The sequence below is a fragment of the Globicephala melas genome, chromosome 6 (assembly GCF_963455315.2).
Source record: "Globicephala melas chromosome 6, mGloMel1.2, whole genome shotgun sequence".
In the NCBI taxonomy this organism is placed as follows: Eukaryota; Metazoa; Chordata; class Mammalia; order Artiodactyla; family Delphinidae; genus Globicephala; species Globicephala melas.
Window position 1 is genome coordinate 82089649 of NC_083319.1, and position 20505 is coordinate 82110153.

General features: G+C 43.8%; 1 protein-coding gene across 8 annotated transcripts; it reads left to right on the forward strand.

The window, feature by feature from the left end:
- The first annotated feature begins 281 nt into the window (after nucleotides 1-281).
- Nucleotides 282-20477, forward strand: IDNK (IDNK gluconokinase). 8 transcript variants are annotated; one of them, XM_070045761.1, is made up of 6 exons: nucleotides 357-372; nucleotides 5076-5106; nucleotides 5520-5606; nucleotides 12934-12991; nucleotides 17817-17860; nucleotides 19738-20477. In XM_070045761.1, the coding sequence occupies exons 3-6, from the start codon at nucleotides 5599-5601 to the stop codon at nucleotides 20081-20083; spliced, it is 456 nt and encodes a 151-aa protein (XP_069901862.1). In that variant the 5' UTR covers nucleotides 357-372; nucleotides 5076-5106; nucleotides 5520-5598; the 3' UTR covers nucleotides 20084-20477. The 8 variants fall into 8 exon arrangements, with proteins under 8 accessions (XP_060157061.1, XP_030688643.1, XP_060157062.1 ...); XM_060301078.2 differs by lacking the exon at nucleotides 12934-12991 and having other exon boundaries at nucleotides 282-372; nucleotides 19738-20471; XM_030832783.3 differs by lacking the exon at nucleotides 12934-12991 and having other exon boundaries at nucleotides 286-368; nucleotides 19738-20471.
- The last annotated feature ends 28 nt before the right edge of the window (nucleotides 20478-20505 follow it).

The window sequence follows — 20505 nt, forward strand, 5'->3', positions numbered from 1 at the left end:
GTGCGCGCGTCTCGCCGGGCGCGCGGGTCTCGCCCGGCGCTGTGGGGGCGGGGCGGCTGGGGCGGAGCGCATGGGGGCGGAGTCTTGGCGTGGGACGGGTCTCGTCGGGGAAGGGGCGCGAGAGGGAGGGGAAGGTGTGTCGGCGTAGGTGGCGGGTAGCTGGGGACCGGATGAGGGGTGGGGCACTGTTGGGGCGGGGTCTTGGTGGGGGCTTTGGGGTGGGGTCCGCCTGGGCTGGGCTGGGTCGCGGGCGGCTCCGCCCCCCGTGGCTGGGAAGGCGGAGCAGACCGGCCCCAGAAGGCGAAGGGACTCCGGGCGATGGCGGCGCCCAATGCGCTGCTGGTGATGGGCGTGAGCGGCTCGGGGAAGTAGGTCCGGGAGGGCCGGGGCGCTGGGGGCGCTGGGGGCGCAGTGGGGGGGCGGCGCGGGGCGGCGGAGGCCAGATCCGCCGGCGTTCCGGGCCCGCGGCGACGGGAGCGTCCTTTCCCTTTGCTGGTGAGGGAACTGAGGCCCAGGGCACCTGCTCCCTCTCCCCACTTGCCAACCTGCTCGCCTCGGGGGCACCCGGCCCGGGGCCATACCCCAGACTCGGGCTCTCCGTCTGTAAATTTAGGCAGAGGCTTTAGCGAAAGCGCCTTGTGAAGAGGCGCCTGCAGAGGCGCGAATAGAGTAACGACTTCCCCGCGCCACCTGGAGCGGCCCGGGCCATCACAGGTGCCCATGTTTGGGGGCCTCGTGTGGGCCCAGCGTGCAAGGGAGCAAGGCCCACAGAGCAGGGCCAAGCCTCGTCCCAGGCTCCTACAGACTTTTGTCAAGCTGGACACCGCGCCAGCTCCCTCCTGCCGGGCCCTGGACTTTTCTGATTAGATTTTGGAACGTGAATTTAACCTTCCTATTTACTGTGTTCCCCCTTCAACTGTAAGGATTCGGTGTTAAGAAGGTTTGTAAGCAGGGAGGCGCACTGCATACCACAAAACCTCTGCCCAGCCCAGTCTGGCCAACTTGGGGGCTGAGGAAGCCTTTGGCTTCCTGTTTAGACCAAAGTCTGGCAATGCCCTTTATTATCAGAAAAGGCAGCTACGGCAGCATTCCACCAGAGGCAGCAAAAGACAACTAAAATATCACAACCTCCAAAGGCTTATCCAGTCCCTTCTAGAATGATCTGAATCAGGAACTGCCCATGCGGTCCAGTGTATTTTAAAGACTCTTTCTTTCTCCAGGTAGGTAGGTTTAGCTGCCAAAAATTATTGTGGCATTTTTAGCCTCAAAGACAGGGAATCTTGCACTGAAATTTAAAATAAAACACAGAGCCAGAAAGTCCCTCACTGTGTATGACTGAAGAACTCAGAGAATGAAAAACTGCTGCTCTGGTGTGATGTAGTGAAAGTCCAGAGCCCTAGGTCTTGGTTCTACTGCTGTCTGATTGTGAGCTTGGGCAGTTCATGTGCTGCCCCCCGACCCAAGCCTTGGATCAGATGAGGGGAGACTGTACCATATGTCATATGGTTATGATATTCATGCATTCAGTAAATGTTTATTGAGCTCAATCCTTCCTCAACGTCACTGACATGTAGTGAGCAAGACAGATACATCCCTGCCCTCAAAGAGTTTACATCCTAGTAAGGGAGGGAGGCAGTAAGGGAATAAATACTTGTGCAGTGCACCAGGCAGCAGTAGGTGCTCTAGGGGAAAATAAAGGAAGGTAAGTGGAACAAAGAGCCAGGCAGGAGGATGAGGGAGGGCTCCTCTGAGGAAGTGGTGTTGGAGAAAGACCTACAAGAAGAGAGGAAATAAGCCCATGGATAGCCAGGAAAGGGCATATGGGCAGAGGGAATGGCAAGTGCAAAGGCCCTGAGGCTTGACTTTCTTGTGGACTAGCAGGGAGGCCATTGTGGCAGAGTGATTGGGAGATGAGGTCAGAAAAACAATACAGGTGAAGAGAAGTGGTCATATGCTGGAATATTTTGAAAGTAGAGCCAAAAAGATGTGTTGATGGACTGGATGTGGGAGATGAAGGAGAGAAGAGTCATGAATGATGTCAAGATTTTTGGCCTGGGTAACTGGAAGAAAAGAGTTTCTGTTGACTGGTGGGGAAGCAATAGGCAGAGCAGGTTTGGAGTTAATAATAAACTTATCATTTGACATTACCGTATATACTGCAAGATTCCCTGTCTTTGAGGCTAAAAATGCCACAATAAGTTTTGGAAACTAAACCTACCTACCTGGAGAAAGAAAGAGTCTTTAAAATACACTGGACCGCATGGGCAGCTCCTGATTCAGAAAATTTCAGGAGCTCAGTGTGGGATGTGGTGAGCTGGACATGCCTATCGGTCATCTAAGTGGATCTGTCAAGTGGGCAATCAGATATCCAAGTCGAGTTCAGGAGAGAGGGACTTTAGGTGAAAATGTAGGACTCATCAGTGTGTGGATATGTTTAAAGACGTATATATTCAGAACACCAAGGGAGTGAGTGTGGATAAGCTGGCCAAGGACTGAGCCCTGGGCCCTCTAATGGTTAGGTCAATGTCAACTGTTGTCGATGGACTGAGTGATAAAATGCCTGAGAATTGATTACATTGATCATTGGATGTAGCAACAGTGAGCTCTTTGGTGACTTTTGTGAGCCCCTCTTAGGGCCCTGCAGGATTTTTAAATATACTCCATAACATTTGGAGCAGTGGGGTAATACCTTAAGAAAACAATAGTCTCAAACCAGAAAGATCCCATTTAAAACACAGTTAAAGTAATGTCAAATAATAAATTTATTATGTTTATTGCCTTTCCTTCCCCTACCTGAAGGTAAGGGATCTTTTTCCTTTTTGTTTATTGACATATGTGTCTAGAACAATGCCTGGCACATAGTACGTGCTTAATAAATATGTATTGACTTGATGAATGAATGAATGGAGCCATTTGAGTGGGTGGCGGTGTTAGCTTTCTTTATATTTTAACAATCTTAGTGAAGCCACCCTCAGCTTCTTTCTGTGTTTCCTTCTTTTTCCTGCTGTCGCAACAAGCTCAGGCCTCTTGAATACCTTTCTCATTATTCCGTGCCCCAGCCTACTGCCTACTGTCTTTTTAAGTCTCCTTGATCCTGATTTAGACCATCCCACTAGAAGACATTTGGGCCCCAAACTGGTTTGTAATGTTCGGCCCTGACCAGTCTCCTGTGAGCCGAGCACTTTGCCATATTTCTACTGGGGGTCCCTGGTCCATATTCAAACAGTCCAGCTGTCCTCTGGTTAGGAAGTTTGGTTAGAGTGGTAGAGTGGTTTTTCCATTTTCTTCTGTCTCCTTCCTGCCCGTCTACACCCCAATCTAGTTAGCTTTTCTTTTAAATTATGACGGGTGGCTGACATGTTCATTCCTGGCTAATCTAACTTGATCTTAAGTGTGATTTCCGTTGTACACAGCGCTGATTTCACCAGCCCTGGAGTTCGGCTGGGACGGTTTAGTCACCAGTAGGCTACAACATGTCACCCTATGCAGCCTCCAAAGGAGTGAACATAATGGGAGAGGTTCCAGTTCTCTCAATCCTTTGGTTACTTTTGGGAGCAGGTCTCAGTTTGGTACAAGTGTGTCTTTTTAAAACTTCCCTGATACCTTCTTAACAAAAGAGAGAGGACCCTTGGTAAGGAATAGTATCCAGCTAGAATTTCATCACAATGTTTTGTTTTCACTGTATACATCTTTTTGGTTGCCTCCTGTTTAAGGCAAGTGAGGGTGGCTTCCTGTATAAGGGAAGGAAAAAGTTTCCTTGTTTAACACATTTGTTTAATTTTAAAGAGTGAACCAATTAGGGGCTTCCCTGGTGGCGCAGTGGTTGAGAGTCTGCCTGCCGATGCAGGGGACACAGGTTCATTCCTCGGTCTAGGAAGATCCCACATGCCGCGGAGCGGCTGGGCCCGTGAGCCATGGCCGCTGAGCCTGCGCGTCCGGAGCCTGTGCTCCGCAACGGGAGAGGCCACAACAGTGAGAGGCCTGCGTACCGCAAAAAAACAACAAATAAACAACAAAAAAAAGTGAACCAATTAAACAAAAATAACAAGTAGATAATTGTAAAAGTGTGTGTAAAACTTAGGCAAGAGGGCATGGTGAAATGGTAGGAGGATACAGTAAAAACTTCTGAAGTTCATACTTCAATGATTGGCATTTTGGGTAACACTTCAGAAACTGATAGCATGAAGGGACTTTGTTTCTAATTAATTGCCTGAAGGCCTCCACCCCTACCCCACGGCGCTAGCCTGTAAGCCTCAAGATGGCCAGTCTCAGTGGGCTAAGCATTATGTCCTAGGAGCTAGTAGGTGCTCAGTAGATATTGGCTGAGTGAAATGAGTAGGTGAATGGATAAATGTAGCTCAGTTCCCTTGTTTTACAGGTGAGAAAACAGATTTAGAGGACAAGGTGACTTACACAGGAGGACACGGTCATTTAGTGGCAGAATGGAGACTGTGGCCAGACCTCAGTTTCTAGGACCCAAGCCCTCTTCACTGACCATGCAGCCTGTTAGGGTCCGAACAGGTAGATCATTCTCAGATGCATTGCACAGAGAGCATTCAACTCCCAGACTTAATAATGAGTGCTGGTAATTCTCCATGTCCTTTATTTGAAGAGTGTGCCCCTTTTAAGCCCCAATATTTTAATGCTTTTATGAGCTCCTTGAACCTTGTGTGGGTGCTTAGAGGTTAAATTCCCTGTCAGACCTCTCCCTCCAATATCCTCAGTAGAATTTATCACTTTAATAATTCAATATTTTTTCTCAAAAAAATAATTATCTACAAAACAGGGACCAAAAACTTAAGGAAAAAATTTCAGGAGTTTAATGAGATCTTATGTATTGCTTTTGGGAGAAAAACTGGTGATGACCGGATAATTATTTCATTTAAATTCCTGGAGAAAGCTAAAGCCATGCTCTAGACTCCAGGGTCAGGAGCATCTATCTCAGTTTCAGTATCATAAGTTGTCGGTGATTAATACCGGTAGGGCAGCCCTCTGCTTCCCAGGGCTCCTCAGGTGGAAGAGGCACAGCGCAGGCTGGGAAAGGCAGTCATGTAACATCTATGTCCTCTCCACAGATCCACCGTCGGCACCCTGCTGGCATCCCAGGTAACCTGTTCTAATGCCTCCCAGTTGCTAGTCCCATCATGTTGTCTCTTTGCTTCTCTCCCTTTCCCCTCCCTGCCTTTTCTTCTGGCCTGAGTGGTTTGTAAACTCACCACAGACACCTCCATGCAGCTTGTGAAACCCACCGGAGCAATTTTGTTTTTCTCCTTGGTGATCATAAATAGTGATGAATGAAAAGAAGAGCTGCAGCAGCCCAGGGAGCGGGATTCGTGACGTGACATCAGAGCCCTCCCCACTCCTGCACCTGGGGGGGGGGGTGGTTTCCTCGGGCTGCTGGTGGAGAAGAGGGTGGCAGGGTTGCTTCTGTACCTGCCCGTTAGGTTTAGTAACCCCACGGTGGCTGTCACGTGGGCCGCACTACCTGCCACATACCCTCTTTCACTTTGTTCTTAAAGCTAGGGTGGAAATTCTACGATGCAGATGACTATCACCCAGAGGAAAATCGGATGAAGATGGGAAAAGGGATACCTCTGAATGACCAGGTAAGGTTTGCTGTCTGTTTTTATTTCCAACACAGATGTCCTGTGATGCAGGGTGACCCAGGTTAAGATTCCTGCAGTGCTTGTTGTAGTAGAGTTTCTGAGTCATGCACTCACGTACAGTGCTCCAAAAGCCAGGTGCACAGCGGGTCCACCACATATGTTAGCTTTGGCCCTGAACTCCCATCTAAACTCTAAACTGGCATCAGCAGTGATGCCACCCTCTGCCCCAGCTCGGCAGGATCTGCCGGAACACTTTGTTGAGGGATTTTAATCTGCAGAATGTAATCCCTGAGAGGGCAGAGGCTCCCCTCTGCCTCATATGTGGGGAAGTTCATCTTTTCTTCCCAGGACTTATCAGCCTACCACCTCGCCAGGCCCTGGCATCTTTGCCTAGCAAAGCCCTGGCTGCTTCCCCACCAGCAGCCTGAGGAACACCCCCCCCGCCCGCCCACCCAGGTGCAGGAGTGGGGAGGGCTCTGATATCGCGTCACGAATCCCGCTCCCTGGGCTGCTGCAGCTCTTTTTTTCATTCATCACTATTTATGATCACCAAGGAGAAAAACAAAATTGCTCCGGTGGGTTTCACACACTCAGATCTGGCCCTCTGGAGCCACGCGTCCCCTCCTTGTATCCACTGGAGCCACCCTGCCTCTTTCAGTTGCTCTACCACCATGCTCCTCCCCGCAGGGCCTTTGTCTCTGTTGTTCCCACTGTGAGGAATAATGCACTTCCCTGCCCTCTTCTCAGTTACCCGGCTCATGCTTCACATCTCAGCTCCTGTGCTCCTTCTTCAGGGAAGCTCTCCCTGACTTCTAGGTAAAACCTCCTATAATAAACTCTCATGGCACCGTATCCCTTATCGTCCTTGTCCCAGTTGCAACATGGCATTTGATGGTGTGAGAATTTGATTACTATTTATCTCTACAACTAGATTTTACCTCCAAAAGGGCAGGCACTATGGCCATTTCTGTTAACCATTATATATCCCCAGAGCCTGACACACAGTACATGTCAGAAAATATTTGTGGCAGATTTGTGAGTGAATGAATGAATGAGTGTAAGAATGAATGACTAGCACCTCATTTCTTTATACACTGTCATAAGGCCCTTTCCTAGAGGGTCTCTCTCAAACCAGAGTCACAAACTGGATTCACTGGCGTGATTAGCTGTAACCCAGGAGAGACTGAGGGCAGGGCGTAGGGCTGAGTCCACAGAGCAGCTGAGAGCAGGGGCTCTAGCTGGGCCCACGTGCCAAGGGTGTCCAAAGGGCAGGTATGGTATGGAACTGGCCAAAGAGCAACACTGGTGTTTTCACTTTCATGACCTTGGCTCACCCCCGTTGGGCCCCACTTTCTTCTCTTTGTCCTGCCGTGAAGGACTGGAGTCATTAACCCATGTTAGGTCTAATTCTAGAGCACTCTGAGGGTTTCTCTTTGTCCCAGGGAGTGCACCTCGATTTGTAATAGTTCAAACGTTAAACCATCAAAATCAAGTTTACAGCATCTGACTTTAGAAGGCAGGAGGAGAGAAGCAAAAAAGGGAGACAGAGTAATAATGTAAACAAAATAATGATATTATATGAGAGATAATAAACATAATATAGATAACCTGGCCTCACCACTGAGCTTGTGTGACTTGGCAGATGGCTTAGTCTCTCTGTGCCTCATTTTCCTCCTGTGAAGTAGGGATGGTGACAGGACCTATTTCATTGAGTTCTTGGGAGGATTAAATGAGATAATATGAAAAATGTGCACAGAGAAGTGCCTGAAGCATTCAGTAAATACCACTTCTTATTGCTGTTGCTAATATCTTATCTATATATACATACATGTAACAGAAACCATTTCTGTGGAGTGTGTAAAATGTGACTGTTCTAGGGTTATTTTATTTTTCTCCTTGGCAGGTACAAATGAAAATTAAAATAAGGAACAAAGTAAAGCAACCCAAATGGACAGATTTTAAAATGGCATTTAAGCAGCCTTCCTCTTGTTCACACGTGAGGCTTGTTAAGTGGGCAGTATGGATGGGGGGCTGGGGAGGAGAATTCAGAAGAGGAATCTATTGTACAGAAGAAAAGGTCATCAGTTACTGGAAGAAACACAACAAGTTACTAAATATATTCAGAGGCAGCTGTACAAGTTAGCCTGACCTTAGAGAGAAGCAGAGAGAAAGAGGTAAGATGGCAGATGGCTTACATTTTTGATGAGAGCCCAGCGAGTCTAAGAGTGAAGGTGTGGGTCACAGCTGAGCTGGCACCAAGGACCTCCTGGTTGCTCTGGCAACCAGCCCCCCACCCCAAAGATACTGTACTGAACATCAGTTAGAGTGTTAGAGGCAGACATAGCGGTTGGCCTTGCGGAAGAGTCTCAGGAGGGTTTGGGGAGGGTATTGTGCTCAGAAGGCTGAGATGTGAAAAGAAAGAACCTGAGTTGAATATACCAAGGGCTCCTTAAGTCTATTTCAATTAAATTAAATGTAAACTCCAGTTCCTGGGTTGCATTGCCACATTTCAAGTGTTCAACAGCCACATGTGGCTGGTGGCTGCTAATCCAGGTGGCACAGATAGAGGACATTTCCCTCAGGGCAAAAAGCTCTATTGGACAGCGCTGGTATAGAAAGATACGCCACCCAGGATGCAATACATTGTTAGCGTGATGATGATGATAATAAAGAATTTCCAAGCTGCCAGTCAGTGAGTCTCCCATATGTGCCAGGTTCATGCTGTCCTGGTAGCGTATGGTGTGACACCTGAGCAGACTTCAACCTCAAAGTCTATTTAAAAGAGGTTTTTTTGAAAATTTTTCCCTGATTATAAATATAATATTATCCTGTATAGAAAATTCAACCAGTGCCGAAAAATCCTTTCACAGAATTTTCATCACCCTTGGTTTCATCTTCTAAAAATACCTACTAATTGAATTTGAGTTTTCCCCCTATCCTTTTTGGGGTATATATTATTTTTACATGCATTCTTTCCTCTATGGGCTTAAGTTCACTTTTGCACCAGATAAAACCAGTCCATCGCCCATTGTCCTCCCCTCCTACTTTCCTTGCCCTCTCTCCACCTCCCCCAGCAATGCTGGACACACTTATCTTCCATCTGTTCCTCTGAGCTCCTGCCCTGCCCTTTAACCATCATCCCCTTCCAGAAGACACTGTTTCTCTAGATAGGCCAAGTGCTTAAGCACTGGGCTGGGGGTTCAGGGTACACTGCCCCCCGCCCATCCCTGCATGTAAGGACTATCAGGAATGAAGGGACCTAGAACATCAGATCCAGCAAGCAGGGATGTTCATTTGGGTTATGTTTCCTCCTCTCTTTCCCCTAAGACTTTTTGTGTTTGACTTGCCTTAGTTACGATATTGTCCGTAGTAACTATTTACACACAGAGTTCAGTGAATTTGCTTTAATATATCCTCTGTTTTGCCCCAGTTTCTGCATCTGTGAAAAGGAGATCTCAATCATTCCCTTTTTTCACAAACATGAACACAAAATTTGGAGCTCATGTGTCCAAGTCCTCCCTAAGACCCTAACAATAAAGTGCAGACTCCTTAGCAGGTCACTCAAGGTCTTGATTCTCTAGTCCTGACAGTTTCTGCTGACCTTCCTCACCTATCAACTCCCACACCTCCTGTTCCCAGTGCTGAGCTCCTGCCTCATCCATTTAGACAAGAGTCTTGGTAAACCATCTTTAATATGCCAAGTCTTGCCCTTCCCTCTGCTTGACAGGCCCTGCTTCCATTAAAATCCTCTTTACCCTTTAAGATTTAGTCTTCCTAGGGCCTGATCAAAATTGCTCTCTCCCCTTGTCTTATCATAGCCCTTCTTATATTTCTTGGAGCCCTCATTACTGTCCTGTGGGTAGTTTAATTGATAAATACCCATCCTCAGGCTGTGACCCCCTCGAGGACAGGGACTGCACTGTTCATATTTATATCCCCAGTGCTCGATATGGTGCTTTGCACATATTAAGTATTCATTGTTAGTGGAGTTAGAGCCCACTGCATACTAAATTTATTTATTAAAGGTCTTTTCAAAATTCAGAGTTGGAAATGAATGCTGTTTATTGCAGCTATTAAATCAGCCAAAAAGTAATGTTTAAAATGGAGTCTACTCCTTTTCCTGTTTAAGTCCCAAAGCAGCTCAATGTATTATATATGATTCCCCCATTTTGCAGATGAACAAAGGGAGGCACAGAGAAGTAACTTGAGCCAAGTCACAGAGTGAGGGGGATCTCTCCAACCTCTAAGACTCTACTTTTTCTACTGTGTTAAAGGCCCTGATACTACACACACACAAAAATAATCTACAAGAAGTGAATCAGGGTTGATTAAGTGGAGCAAGAAAGGGTGAAAGCAAGGGTGAGGGTGAGAGCAGGAGAGAGGCACAGCCCCCGGTGAGCACATCCATTGTAGGGGCCTAGGCCTTGAAGGGTATTTGAGGCAGGTGACACCTGGCTTTACACAGCAGGTCTGAGAATTCTGGTTTCCACATGGAGTCTAGGTAGCCTTTGGAGCTGCTTTGGAAAAACTCTCTGCTTGTGGCCCCATGTGATCCTCCAAGGAAGGATCCCAATTGTGTAATTATGACTCAATACTTGGAAACTTCTGTAAAATAAAGTTGAAAGTGCTTCTGTTTTATCTCCAACCTTCTCTCATTGTTTTTATGGCTGGTGGACCCAGACCTTACCGGTGCAGTGAATAAACTGGTCCAACATACATTCTGATTGGGCAAATGTCTGAAAGCATCCATTTTTGTTTAAATAGTTCAATGTTTCCATGTGTTAATATTAGTTTTCATGGTTGAGCTTCTGAGGAATTTTATTATGACTAAGTGATGCAACATGCTTAATTCTTGACGAAGGCACATATTGAGGCACTATTAAAGCAATAAAAAAGTATGGATTCAAAGTAAAGTTCCATTTTCCTATACATAGGATAGGAAGCTTATTACCCAAACATGTTTTCCGTTATTTTTAATTTGTTCCGTCTTTATTGTGAAACGTTTTAGGCATGCAGAAAATGTAATGAATAATGAAGTCAATACCCAACTTAACACCATAACGTATTTGTTTCCTAAGCCATAAAATAATAGAGATTGATCTCTGTACAAAGAGATATTTGTGCCGATGGACTGGAGGAAATGTGCAATCTAAGTAAAATAACAGAACACAAGTTTGCTCCTCTGCTAATGTGAAGAAAGAAGAGATATCTAAAGTACTAGAAATTAAACAAATTATCCCCTCTCCTTGGTTCATCCAAACCCACTAGGAACATTTTACTCATGCAGAAGAACAACTCATTTGTTTGTTGTGTTTGCATCTGTGAATCAGTCCTAATGCATCATTATAATTGCTCCTTGAACTCTAAGTAGGCATGTGAATACTGAATATGTGAATTAGCATTTGGCCCTCTGAACCTTCCAACTACCTCTTCTAAACCAAACATTCTTGCTGAATGGGGGTTAGCAGCCCACGGCACTAGTCTCAGGATTTTGTTTCACCTAGAGACTTGTACAGTGACAAGGGATGTATTGTGGAAAAGGCTGTCTGCCTACCCAGATAGGACAAGGGTAGTCAGGCTCTGTCTTGTCAGCTCAATGCCTGATACCGTCAACACATTGAACATGCATTCATGTCTCATATGAGAACCCCACTAGTCAGGTTCACAAGATTTCTACATAAAACCAGAATGCCGGGGCTTCCCTGGTGGCGCAGTGGTTGAGAGTCCACCTGCCGATGCAGAGGACACGGGTTCGTGCCCCGGTCCGGGAAGATCCCACATGCCGCAGAGCGGCTGGGCCTGTGAGCCATGGCCGCTGAGCCTGCGCATCTGGAGCCCGTGCTTCGCAACGGGAGAGGCCACAGCAGTGAGAAGCCCGCGTACCACAAAAAAAAAAAACACAAAAAAACCCCAGAATGCCAGTTGATTAATTTACAAGGAGAAATTTAAGTGCCACATGGCCTGTAACACTTCACATGGATCTGATTTCAGAAGCCAACATACAATCAGGTTTCTCAGTGAACATGCAATCAAAAGAGTAGGAGAGTTAGGGCTGAAGTTTCTAATGGTGTGAGACCAGCCATCCCCTTACAGGAAGATGTTTGCTAATGAGAATATGATATTCAAAGTCCTATGGCCAGAACTCAGTCCAATGGCCAGACATGTCCTCTGGTCAGTACTCTGCTGTTTAATTCCATAGTGCTCCTGCCCTGGGCTTTCACACCCACCAAGCCTTGCTGGGACAGACGTGCTTCCTTTATGTGTGTAAAAATATGTAGTTGGATCATAGTGATGTCCTGCTAGCCTGAGGGTCCTTTTTACTCCTTCAGATGAGTTTATACATCTCTGCTCCTTTCTATTAAGTGTTGCTCTTTAAATTAAAGCTTTAAAGAACAAGCTTCTTTCCTCCTTTTCCAAGTGCTTAGGAAGTTACCTCACTGTGGGCCCCATATGCTATAAGCAGACTCCTTACCTTTTTAAAAGTTGACATCATTTCTACAGCTTGAAATGGGATGCCCCCATTTACATGTAAAACACACAATGAAGTTAGTCCCCTTAATGATTAGTATACCACTTTACCAAGTAAGTGGCCTGTGCTGCCCTTCCTGCAGGCCTGAAAGGCACTGTATCTTTGTAGGACTGGATCCTAGGTAGGAAACTGCTCATCCTGCTGACTCATGAGTCTTTAAGGCCCAGTCACCCTGCTCTGCTACAGCCTTCTATTAGAGGAGCTGTTTTGGAAAATATAGCCAAAGAGGTTTTAAAAAAATTTTTTTAAGGTCATTGTATAACTAACAGTGTTCTCTTTTTCATTCCTGTTAGTTCATGAATATAATAGAAAAGCTTAGCTATTCACAATGAGAGTACAGGAAAGAAAGGAATTTAGAAAGTTGAGTGCAAATGGAATCTTAGAAGTTAAACTTAGAGTGATCATGTCTAGAGTACTGAAAGAAAGCACCCAGAGCAGTGTCTGGATCTCCCTAAGCACACAACAAATGCTTGTAAATGGATGAAGGAAAGGGGAAACCCAAATCTGTGCTTGAATTGGCAGCTTTTCCCATGGGCAATTTTCCATCATAAAATACTGCACAGCTCAGTAAGTCCATCTAATTATCCCCGCTACCTATAATCCTTGACACTCTTCTTCCTGGACCCCTGCCATAAGCCCAGAAAATATGTGTTACAGTGGCAATTTCAAGTTCCATAAGTATAGCTCCTACAACTTTTTTTCTCCTCATAGACTTCTCCAGAACATTTAGTTTTTGAGTATGATGTCTTAGAAAACCTTGCCAATAATAAACCTTAAACATATACACTCTTTTCCAAGAGCACATAGGTCTCCTCATAAAGCACAGAGTTCTTTGTGGTCTGCAAATCTGGAGCTGGTAAGCCTCATTATCTTGTTACTTTGTTTAGAAATAACCACAATGGTTCTACTGACTACAGTCAGACAAGTGCTAACATAAACAAATGTTTCATTCATTAAATACATTTGAGCTACAATGTGTGCATATTGTAGTAGCTGTTGTAACTTGAGTAATAATTTCTGTGAATTATGTATTAATAGCTGTTTTATTATTTGTGTAAGTTAGGTGATAGTTGTCATTTGATCTGTGTCTTGTGTGGATTTTGTAACTTGCATTTGTACTTCTAAGTGGTCTCTGGTCGACTAGTGTGTACATAGAGGTTAAGTCTTTTTTTTTTTTTAATTATTATTATTTTTGGCTGCGTTGGGTCTTCATTGCTGCGCACGGGCTTTCTCTAGTTGCAGCAAGCGGGGGCTACTCTTTATTGTGAGCACGGGCTCCAGGCACGCAGGCTTCAGTAGTTGTGGCACGTGGGCTCAGTAGTTGTGGCTCACAGGCTCTAGAGAGCAGGCTCAGTAGTTGTGGCGCGCAGGCTTAGTTGCTCTGCGGCATGTGGAATCTTCCCGGACCAGGGATCGAACCTGTGTCCCCTGCATTGGCAGGCGGGTTCTTAACCACTGCACCATCAGGGAAGTCCCCATAGAGGTAAAGTCTTAAAAAATTCTATCACTAGTAAAACTTCCAGGAACCTCAACCCAATATTAGCACACATGCTTTTCAAAAATTTTATTTAATATGAAAAAATTAAATACATGTGTGTGAGAGAGTGTGTGTGTGTGTGTGTAAAATCTTCTGCTTCCTGAAAAGGGTGGGTCCTAGTAACGGGAGGGTCTTTAGTTTGCTGAGTACAGAGTGAAGGCCTTGGTGGAATGAACGTTTCACTTACTGAGTAGTTACTCTGAATAAGAAATGGGAAAGCCTGAGCCCAGAGGAGATATTCAGGAACTAAAGGAGCTCACCCAGAGCTGAAGAACTTGAAAGGCTCCTGGTGGAAAAGATTGTGGGTGGGGGGGGGCATAGCCAAGGGCTTAACCAAGGTCAGAAGCAAAATGAGAAATTCTCAGGTGCCAGAATCAAAGTGGCAAGATTTAATTAAACCTAAATAACCTCTTCCCCCAAGTTTTGGAAATGCATGTAAGCCAGGAGGCTGGGAACTGAGATTCTGATGCCCCTGTAGAGATGGGAGATGAGGCCTATATGATGCATGGAGCTGGACCTGAAACTAAGTGTGAGGACTTGCATAAAGTATTTAAAGGAAGACTTTATTTGAGTGAGGATTACGAATATCTCCACTCACTAGATTCAAGAAGCAGCAAAGAATCTGGCTGTCTCCCCTGGACCACAGGTGGAAAACTAGAGACTTTCCTACGCCCAATTCACTTCATATGACATAGACCAAGTTGAAAAATTAATGTAATACTAGTCTGGAATTGGCAAAACTACCTATGGAAATGTTTCCAAAACTCAGCACTCCTACAAGGGAAAAAAAATCTGAAGATGCACCTGCAGTCAAAAAGTACAAACGATACAGGTAAATGAACCACTGTGAGAGAGAATCAGCAAAAAAGCACAAATGGAATAAGTCATACTCCAAGAAATAGACAGAATCAAGTGAAATAATATAATATTGCAAATCAACTATACTTTAATTTTTTTAAAAGAATCAAATGAAAGAAACAGAAAATTTATTGATAATGTTTCATTATCAATAGATGGATTAAACAATAAACTAGACACAGCTGAAGAGAGAACTAGTGAATTAGAAGGCAGACTAGAGGATATTACCCAGAGTGAATAAGAAAGCTAGATAACTAGAAAAATATTCGAGAAAAATTAAGAGACTGGTATAATAAAATGTTTCACATACAACTAAAAGGAATCCAAGGAGAATAGAATAAGTGGGGGAAAGGCAATTTTCAAAGAGATAATATTAACAGTTTCCTTAGACTGAATATATAAAATGAGTCCTGAACAGGATAAATAGTAAAACTGCAAAACATCAAGGACAAAGAGGTTTATTTTCTACCTATAGCAACCAAAGAGAAAATATATGTTCTGAATGATTGCCCAATATAACAAGACATACTTCTCAACAACAATAGAGCCCTAAAGACAGGGAGTAAGTATTTAAACTGCTGAGGGAAAATAACTGTCAACCAAGAATTCTTTACCAACTGAAATCTTATTTAAAATGAGTAAGAGTAAGAGCAGAAGACATTTTCAGACACACAAAGACAGAAGGGAAAACTGTCAATTCTTAATCTATGGGAGAATTTAAAACAAGTCTCTTGAAAACATCAAAACAGACAAAAGATACACAAAACAGACAAGAAGAATTAGTAAAGATATAGAAGATTTAAACAACAAATATATTGAAAAGCATGAATAAAAAATAAACATTCTTTTCAAGTACATATGGAACATTTATAAATATTGACCATATACTAGACCACATAGTACTAGTGCTCTATGGCACAATTTGCCACAAATTCTAAAGAGTCAATATCATACCAATCAATCACATTTTTTATCATAATGCACAAGAATTAGTAATCAATAATAAAAATTCTCACAAATCATAAAATGGTTGGAAACTGTAGAAATAAGTAAAATTGAAAAATAAAAATTGACATTCATATAAATTCATAAGTTAAAAATCATAGTGGAAATTATAAGATATTTGGAAATGTATGACAAAAGTGCTATCAACTAAAACTTACAGGATATAGCTGAAAGATTACTTAGAAGGAAATTTACAGCCTCTGAATGCACTTTTGGAAAAATAACAAAAATGAAAATGGTGATCTAAGGGTTTAAGTAGAAAAAAAATAATAAAAAGGAAGAATGCAGAAAAATATAGAAATAAGTGCTGAAATTAATGGAATATAAAACAAAGAAGCCATATAGGTGATGAGTGAAACTAATGGTTTGAAAAGATAAAAACAGACAAATCTCTGGCAAGATTGATCAAGGGGGGAAAAAAGCACAATTAAGACTAGGAATGAAAAGAGGCCATGAAAAATCTGATACCAGTGAATTTTAAGACTTAGATAAAATTGGACACTTTCATAGAAAAATATAAATTACTGTGGGAAAACAGGCTTGGATGACAGTGATCTGATGGCAGAGACAGTGCTCAGGGACACAGTCTACTCCCCCCCCCACCGCCAATGAAAACGTGACCTTGCTGATTCTAAAGTATTTCAGTTACCAAAACTGAATCAAGAATAGAAGAATCTGAATATAACACAATGCTCATTCAAGAAATTGAACCTGTAATCAGAGATCTTTCCTCAAAAAAAGCCCCAGGCACAGAGTTTTTAAGATGAGTTTTAGCTCAGGCTGCTGTAACAAAATATCATAGACGGGGTGGCTTAAACAATAGACACTTATTTCTCACAGTTCTGGAGGGTGAAGGTCCAAGAGCAAGATGCCAGCATGGTCAGGTTCTTGTTTATTCTGAGCCTGGAGTTTCTCTTCCTGGCTTGTAGACGGCTGCCTTCTTACTGTATCCTCACTGGGTGATTGAGGGGGAGGGCAGTGGAAGGAGAGAAAAAGTACACACTAGCTCACTGGTCTCTTCTCAAAAGGACACTAATCCCATCATGAGGACCCCACCCTCATGACCTCATCTAAACCTAATTACCTCCAAATATCATTACATTAGGGGATATGAATTTTGGGGAAATAAAAACATTCAGTTCAGAACAATAATATATTGTATACAAGCTGTTTCAAAGAACAGAAAAAGAGGGAAAGCTGCCCTACTTATTTTATGAGGCTAGTATAACCTTGATACCAAAATTTAACATGGACTATACAAGAAAACAAATGCAGGTCAATCTCAATTATATAAATGCAAAAATCCTAAATAAAATGGTAGTAATCAAATGTTTAAGAGCAAGGACTTCTAAAGACACATCATGTTTCTTGAATATGCATCAAAATGATAAAGGATGAGGGCACAGGTAAGGATATGGCTGGAACATATATAAAATCAGACTGTGAGTTGAAAATCATTGAATGTGTTTAAAATTTCCATAATAAAAAATTATGTTTTTCTTTAAATGCATTATGACCAATCAGTATTTACCCTAGGAGGATTCCTTTGTGAAACACTGTAGGGTGCCCTGTGTAAACTTCCTCTGCCTTCTCTGGAGAAATACAAAATTCTCACACTGCTTATATCTGAGTAGAGCTTTGCTTTTGGAGGATTTGAAGAATAGGACCAGAGAGCAGCTGACATAGGGTTTCTGTGAATACCTCTCTGCATTTGAGATCAGAGGCACCTAAAGAATCATGCAGTATAATAAAAGATTTATATACGTATCAGAACCAGAGAAAATATACTTACAATGGGAAGATTAAGATGGTGGAAGTTGGGCTTCCCTGGTGGCGCAGTGGTTGAGAGTCCGCCTGCCGATGCAGGGGACGCAGGTTCGTGCCCCGGTCCGGGAGGATCCCACGTGCCGCAGAGCAGCTGGGCCCGTGAGCCATGGCCGCTGAGCCTGCAAGTCCAGAGCCTGTGCTCCGCAACGGGAGAGGCCACAACAGTGAGGGGCCTGCGTACCACAAAAAAAAAGAAAAAAAAAAAAAGATGGTGGAAGTTACATACTGGTATTTTAGGGCAATTTTTATTATTATGAAAAGAGCCTCTGACACCTGGACCAGGAAAATGCTTCTGTGCTGAACTGCCTAGTGACTTGACCCCTCAGCCTTGTGCATGGCCTACTCCTCAAAACCACTAAGATCTCTCTGGACCTTAACATTGATGAAAATGATTAACTTTCTGTAAAAACGAACAAAACCTGGAAAAGCCACTTTGTGTCTGCCTTCATTTCAGGACAGGATTCCATGGCTCTGCAACTTGCATGACATTTTACAAAGGTAAGAGAAAATCAGGCGCCAGGTAAGCCAGTGAGTAAAGAAAACCCATCACAAAGTACAGGGGAAAAAATACAGTCTTGAAATCACAACTGACTGCTGATATGGCATCCCAGAAATGAAATGCACCTCTATCAAGTAACCAACAATGGTTTTAATCAGCCACAGATGTGTAGTTTAGTTGGGTTCTGGAGTTAGCCTTCTAAACAACTCCACAATTACTAGCTGGGAATCTTGGTCAGCCACTTGGCTTCCATAAACCTGTTTCTTCATCTGAAAATGGGGATAAATATAGTTCCTACTCACAGACTGTTGTGAGGAATTAGTGAGATGAAGCATGGGTAGCACTTAGAACAGTACCTAATATATATAGTAAGTGCTAAAAAAATAATAATGACGTATAGCTATACCTTAGCCACCACTTATATTGCCTCCCACTTCAAACTCTGACAACCAGGAAGATCTGGGGTCATTCATAAGTCAACAGATAACTGGCCACCAGGATTGAAGTCTCAAATTGTTCAGCTCTGTAGCATGCCTCTGAGCAAACGAGGTCCTCCCCAACCCATCTGTGGGCCAGACCCCTGGGAATCCTGGTTGGGACATGGAAGATAAAGAAGTGGCAGGGAATAGGTTCTAAATCTTGCTGTCTCAGATGAAGTCATGTTTTATAAATCTAAAATCATGTGGGCCATATGAAATTAGAGTATACGTGTGATTAAAAATCAGTTTACTTTTTTTAGACTGTACAGACATGGCTGGCAGCCCTGTCTTTGCATAGGCTTAGGGGTTTAAGGTTTGGAGTTGAGAACTCCTGCCCACTTGGGTCTCTAACATAAACAGACTTGTCAGAGATCTAACATACTGACCTGTGATGGAAGCAGGATCCTCAGGAGAACAGAGATCAGACTTCCAGGCTCAGAATAAACAAGCTCTCACTCATGGCCCTTGGGAAGAGCCAGAAGGCTCAGGTACATAGGTTTGTTGCTGATGACACACTCCATCCACTGGGTCTCCAGTCTACAGCGGCCATGAATCAAGGCAGGCCCCTTCAGAATTCTCAGTTCTGAACTGAAATTTCTAAGTACCCAAGCCAGCTTTGACCCTTCACCTCTTTATACAGTTCCTTCCTGGCCCCAAGATGACTGCCTCTTCTGGCTGGTACATGTAGGTTTAGTGGAAAGGGGGCTCACCCTCATGTATGGTCTTGAACCACACTGGTTTTCCCTTATTGGTGCCTTGTCACTCTATTTCTGGCTCAGTTTTTTTTTTTTTCCTTAGCACTGCCCTGGAAACTTCTCACATCCTTCTCACCTTGACCACACAGGGGCTGATGCTCCCTTTTCTCCTGCTCTCTCTAGCTCTGCACTGGTAACTTCCCCAGACTCCCAGCATGCTGTAGAGTAGGAATGGAGAGAAGCCAGTTGTGAAATTCAAATCCCTGAATACCTGAGAGGAGAGCCTGAGCTGTGCTGTGTGCGGGGCACAGGTACCTGCCGGCAGCCACCCATGTCTACAAGTGGTGGCTCAGTCACATCCTACATCCAAGGGGCAGAGCCAATACTTACCAAGCATTTCCTGTGTGCTGGGCACCTTGATAAACTTACTCATTACAGTTCTATGGGCAGGTACTCTGAGTAGTTGCATTTAGCAGATGATGAACTGATGCTCGGGGAGGTAAATATGTTACCCAAGATGCCTCACTAGTGGAAGATCTTTACCTCAAAGCCAGGACTGCCTGATACTTGGCCACCATTTGTAACACCTTCCACTGTCAGAGAAGTGGGACTCTAGTCCTCAACCTAGACTTGACACCAATTATTTTAAATGTCTTCACTCTAGCGCTAATCTTCCCCCCACACACTTTATTTTTTTAACAGAGATGTAGCCTCTGGACAGCCTGTAATTCTTGCCTGTTCAGCTCTGAAGAAAGTATACAGAGACATCTTAATACAAGGAAAAGATGGTGCACCTCTGAAGTGTGATGAGTCAGGAAAGGAAGAAAAGCTGGCTGAAGTGAAGCTCCTTGTGGTCCATCTGACTGGGTCGTTCGAGGTCATCTCTGGACGCTTACTCAAAAGAAAAGGGCATTTTATGTCCCCTGAGTTATTGCAGTCCCAGTTTGATACTTTGGAGCCCCCATCAGCTCCAGAAAATTTCATTCAAATCAGTGTGGACAAAAATCTTTCAGAGATAATTGCTACAATTATAGAAACTCTAAAATGAAGTGAGAATCATCTATATCAGTGGTCCAGAACACAACTGGGCATAACTCTGTCTCCCATCCCAAACCATGTTCCAGTATCCTTGTTGATACTGTATTCTAGATTCTTCTTAAGGTGAATAAACCATAATGTATTGAGATATGCTTGTTTGGGTGGATTTTTAGGAATCTGTGATACTCTTGTCATCATGCTCTGGCATATTCAGAGAAAAGGAGAGGAAACTTTGAAAGTGAAGTTTCAATTGAACTTTAAATTCGTGTGACCCAATCAAATAATCAGAGGAAATTCTATAATCTATGCTGTAAACCATGACTTATTTAGAACACTTTTGATCATGCCTGTACTTGGACAAATAAATGAAACCTGGCTATCCTTGGCACCCTCTGGAGATCGGTCTCAGGAGCAGAAAAGCGGACAAAATTG

Bases quoted from the DNA above. Each gene is read 5' to 3' on its own strand.
- IDNK (XM_030832783.3), top strand. From the start codon at position 319: ATGGCGGCGCCCAATGCGCTGCTGGTGATGGGCGTGAGCGGCTCGGGG. The intron at 369-5,075 runs GTAGGTCCGGGA...TCCTCTCCACAG, and splicing joins GGCGTGAGCGGCTCGGGGAA to ATCCACCGTCGGCACCCTGC. The intron at 17,861-19,737 runs GTAAGAGAAAAT...TTTTTTTAACAG, and splicing joins TTGCATGACATTTTACAAAG to AGATGTAGCCTCTGGACAGC.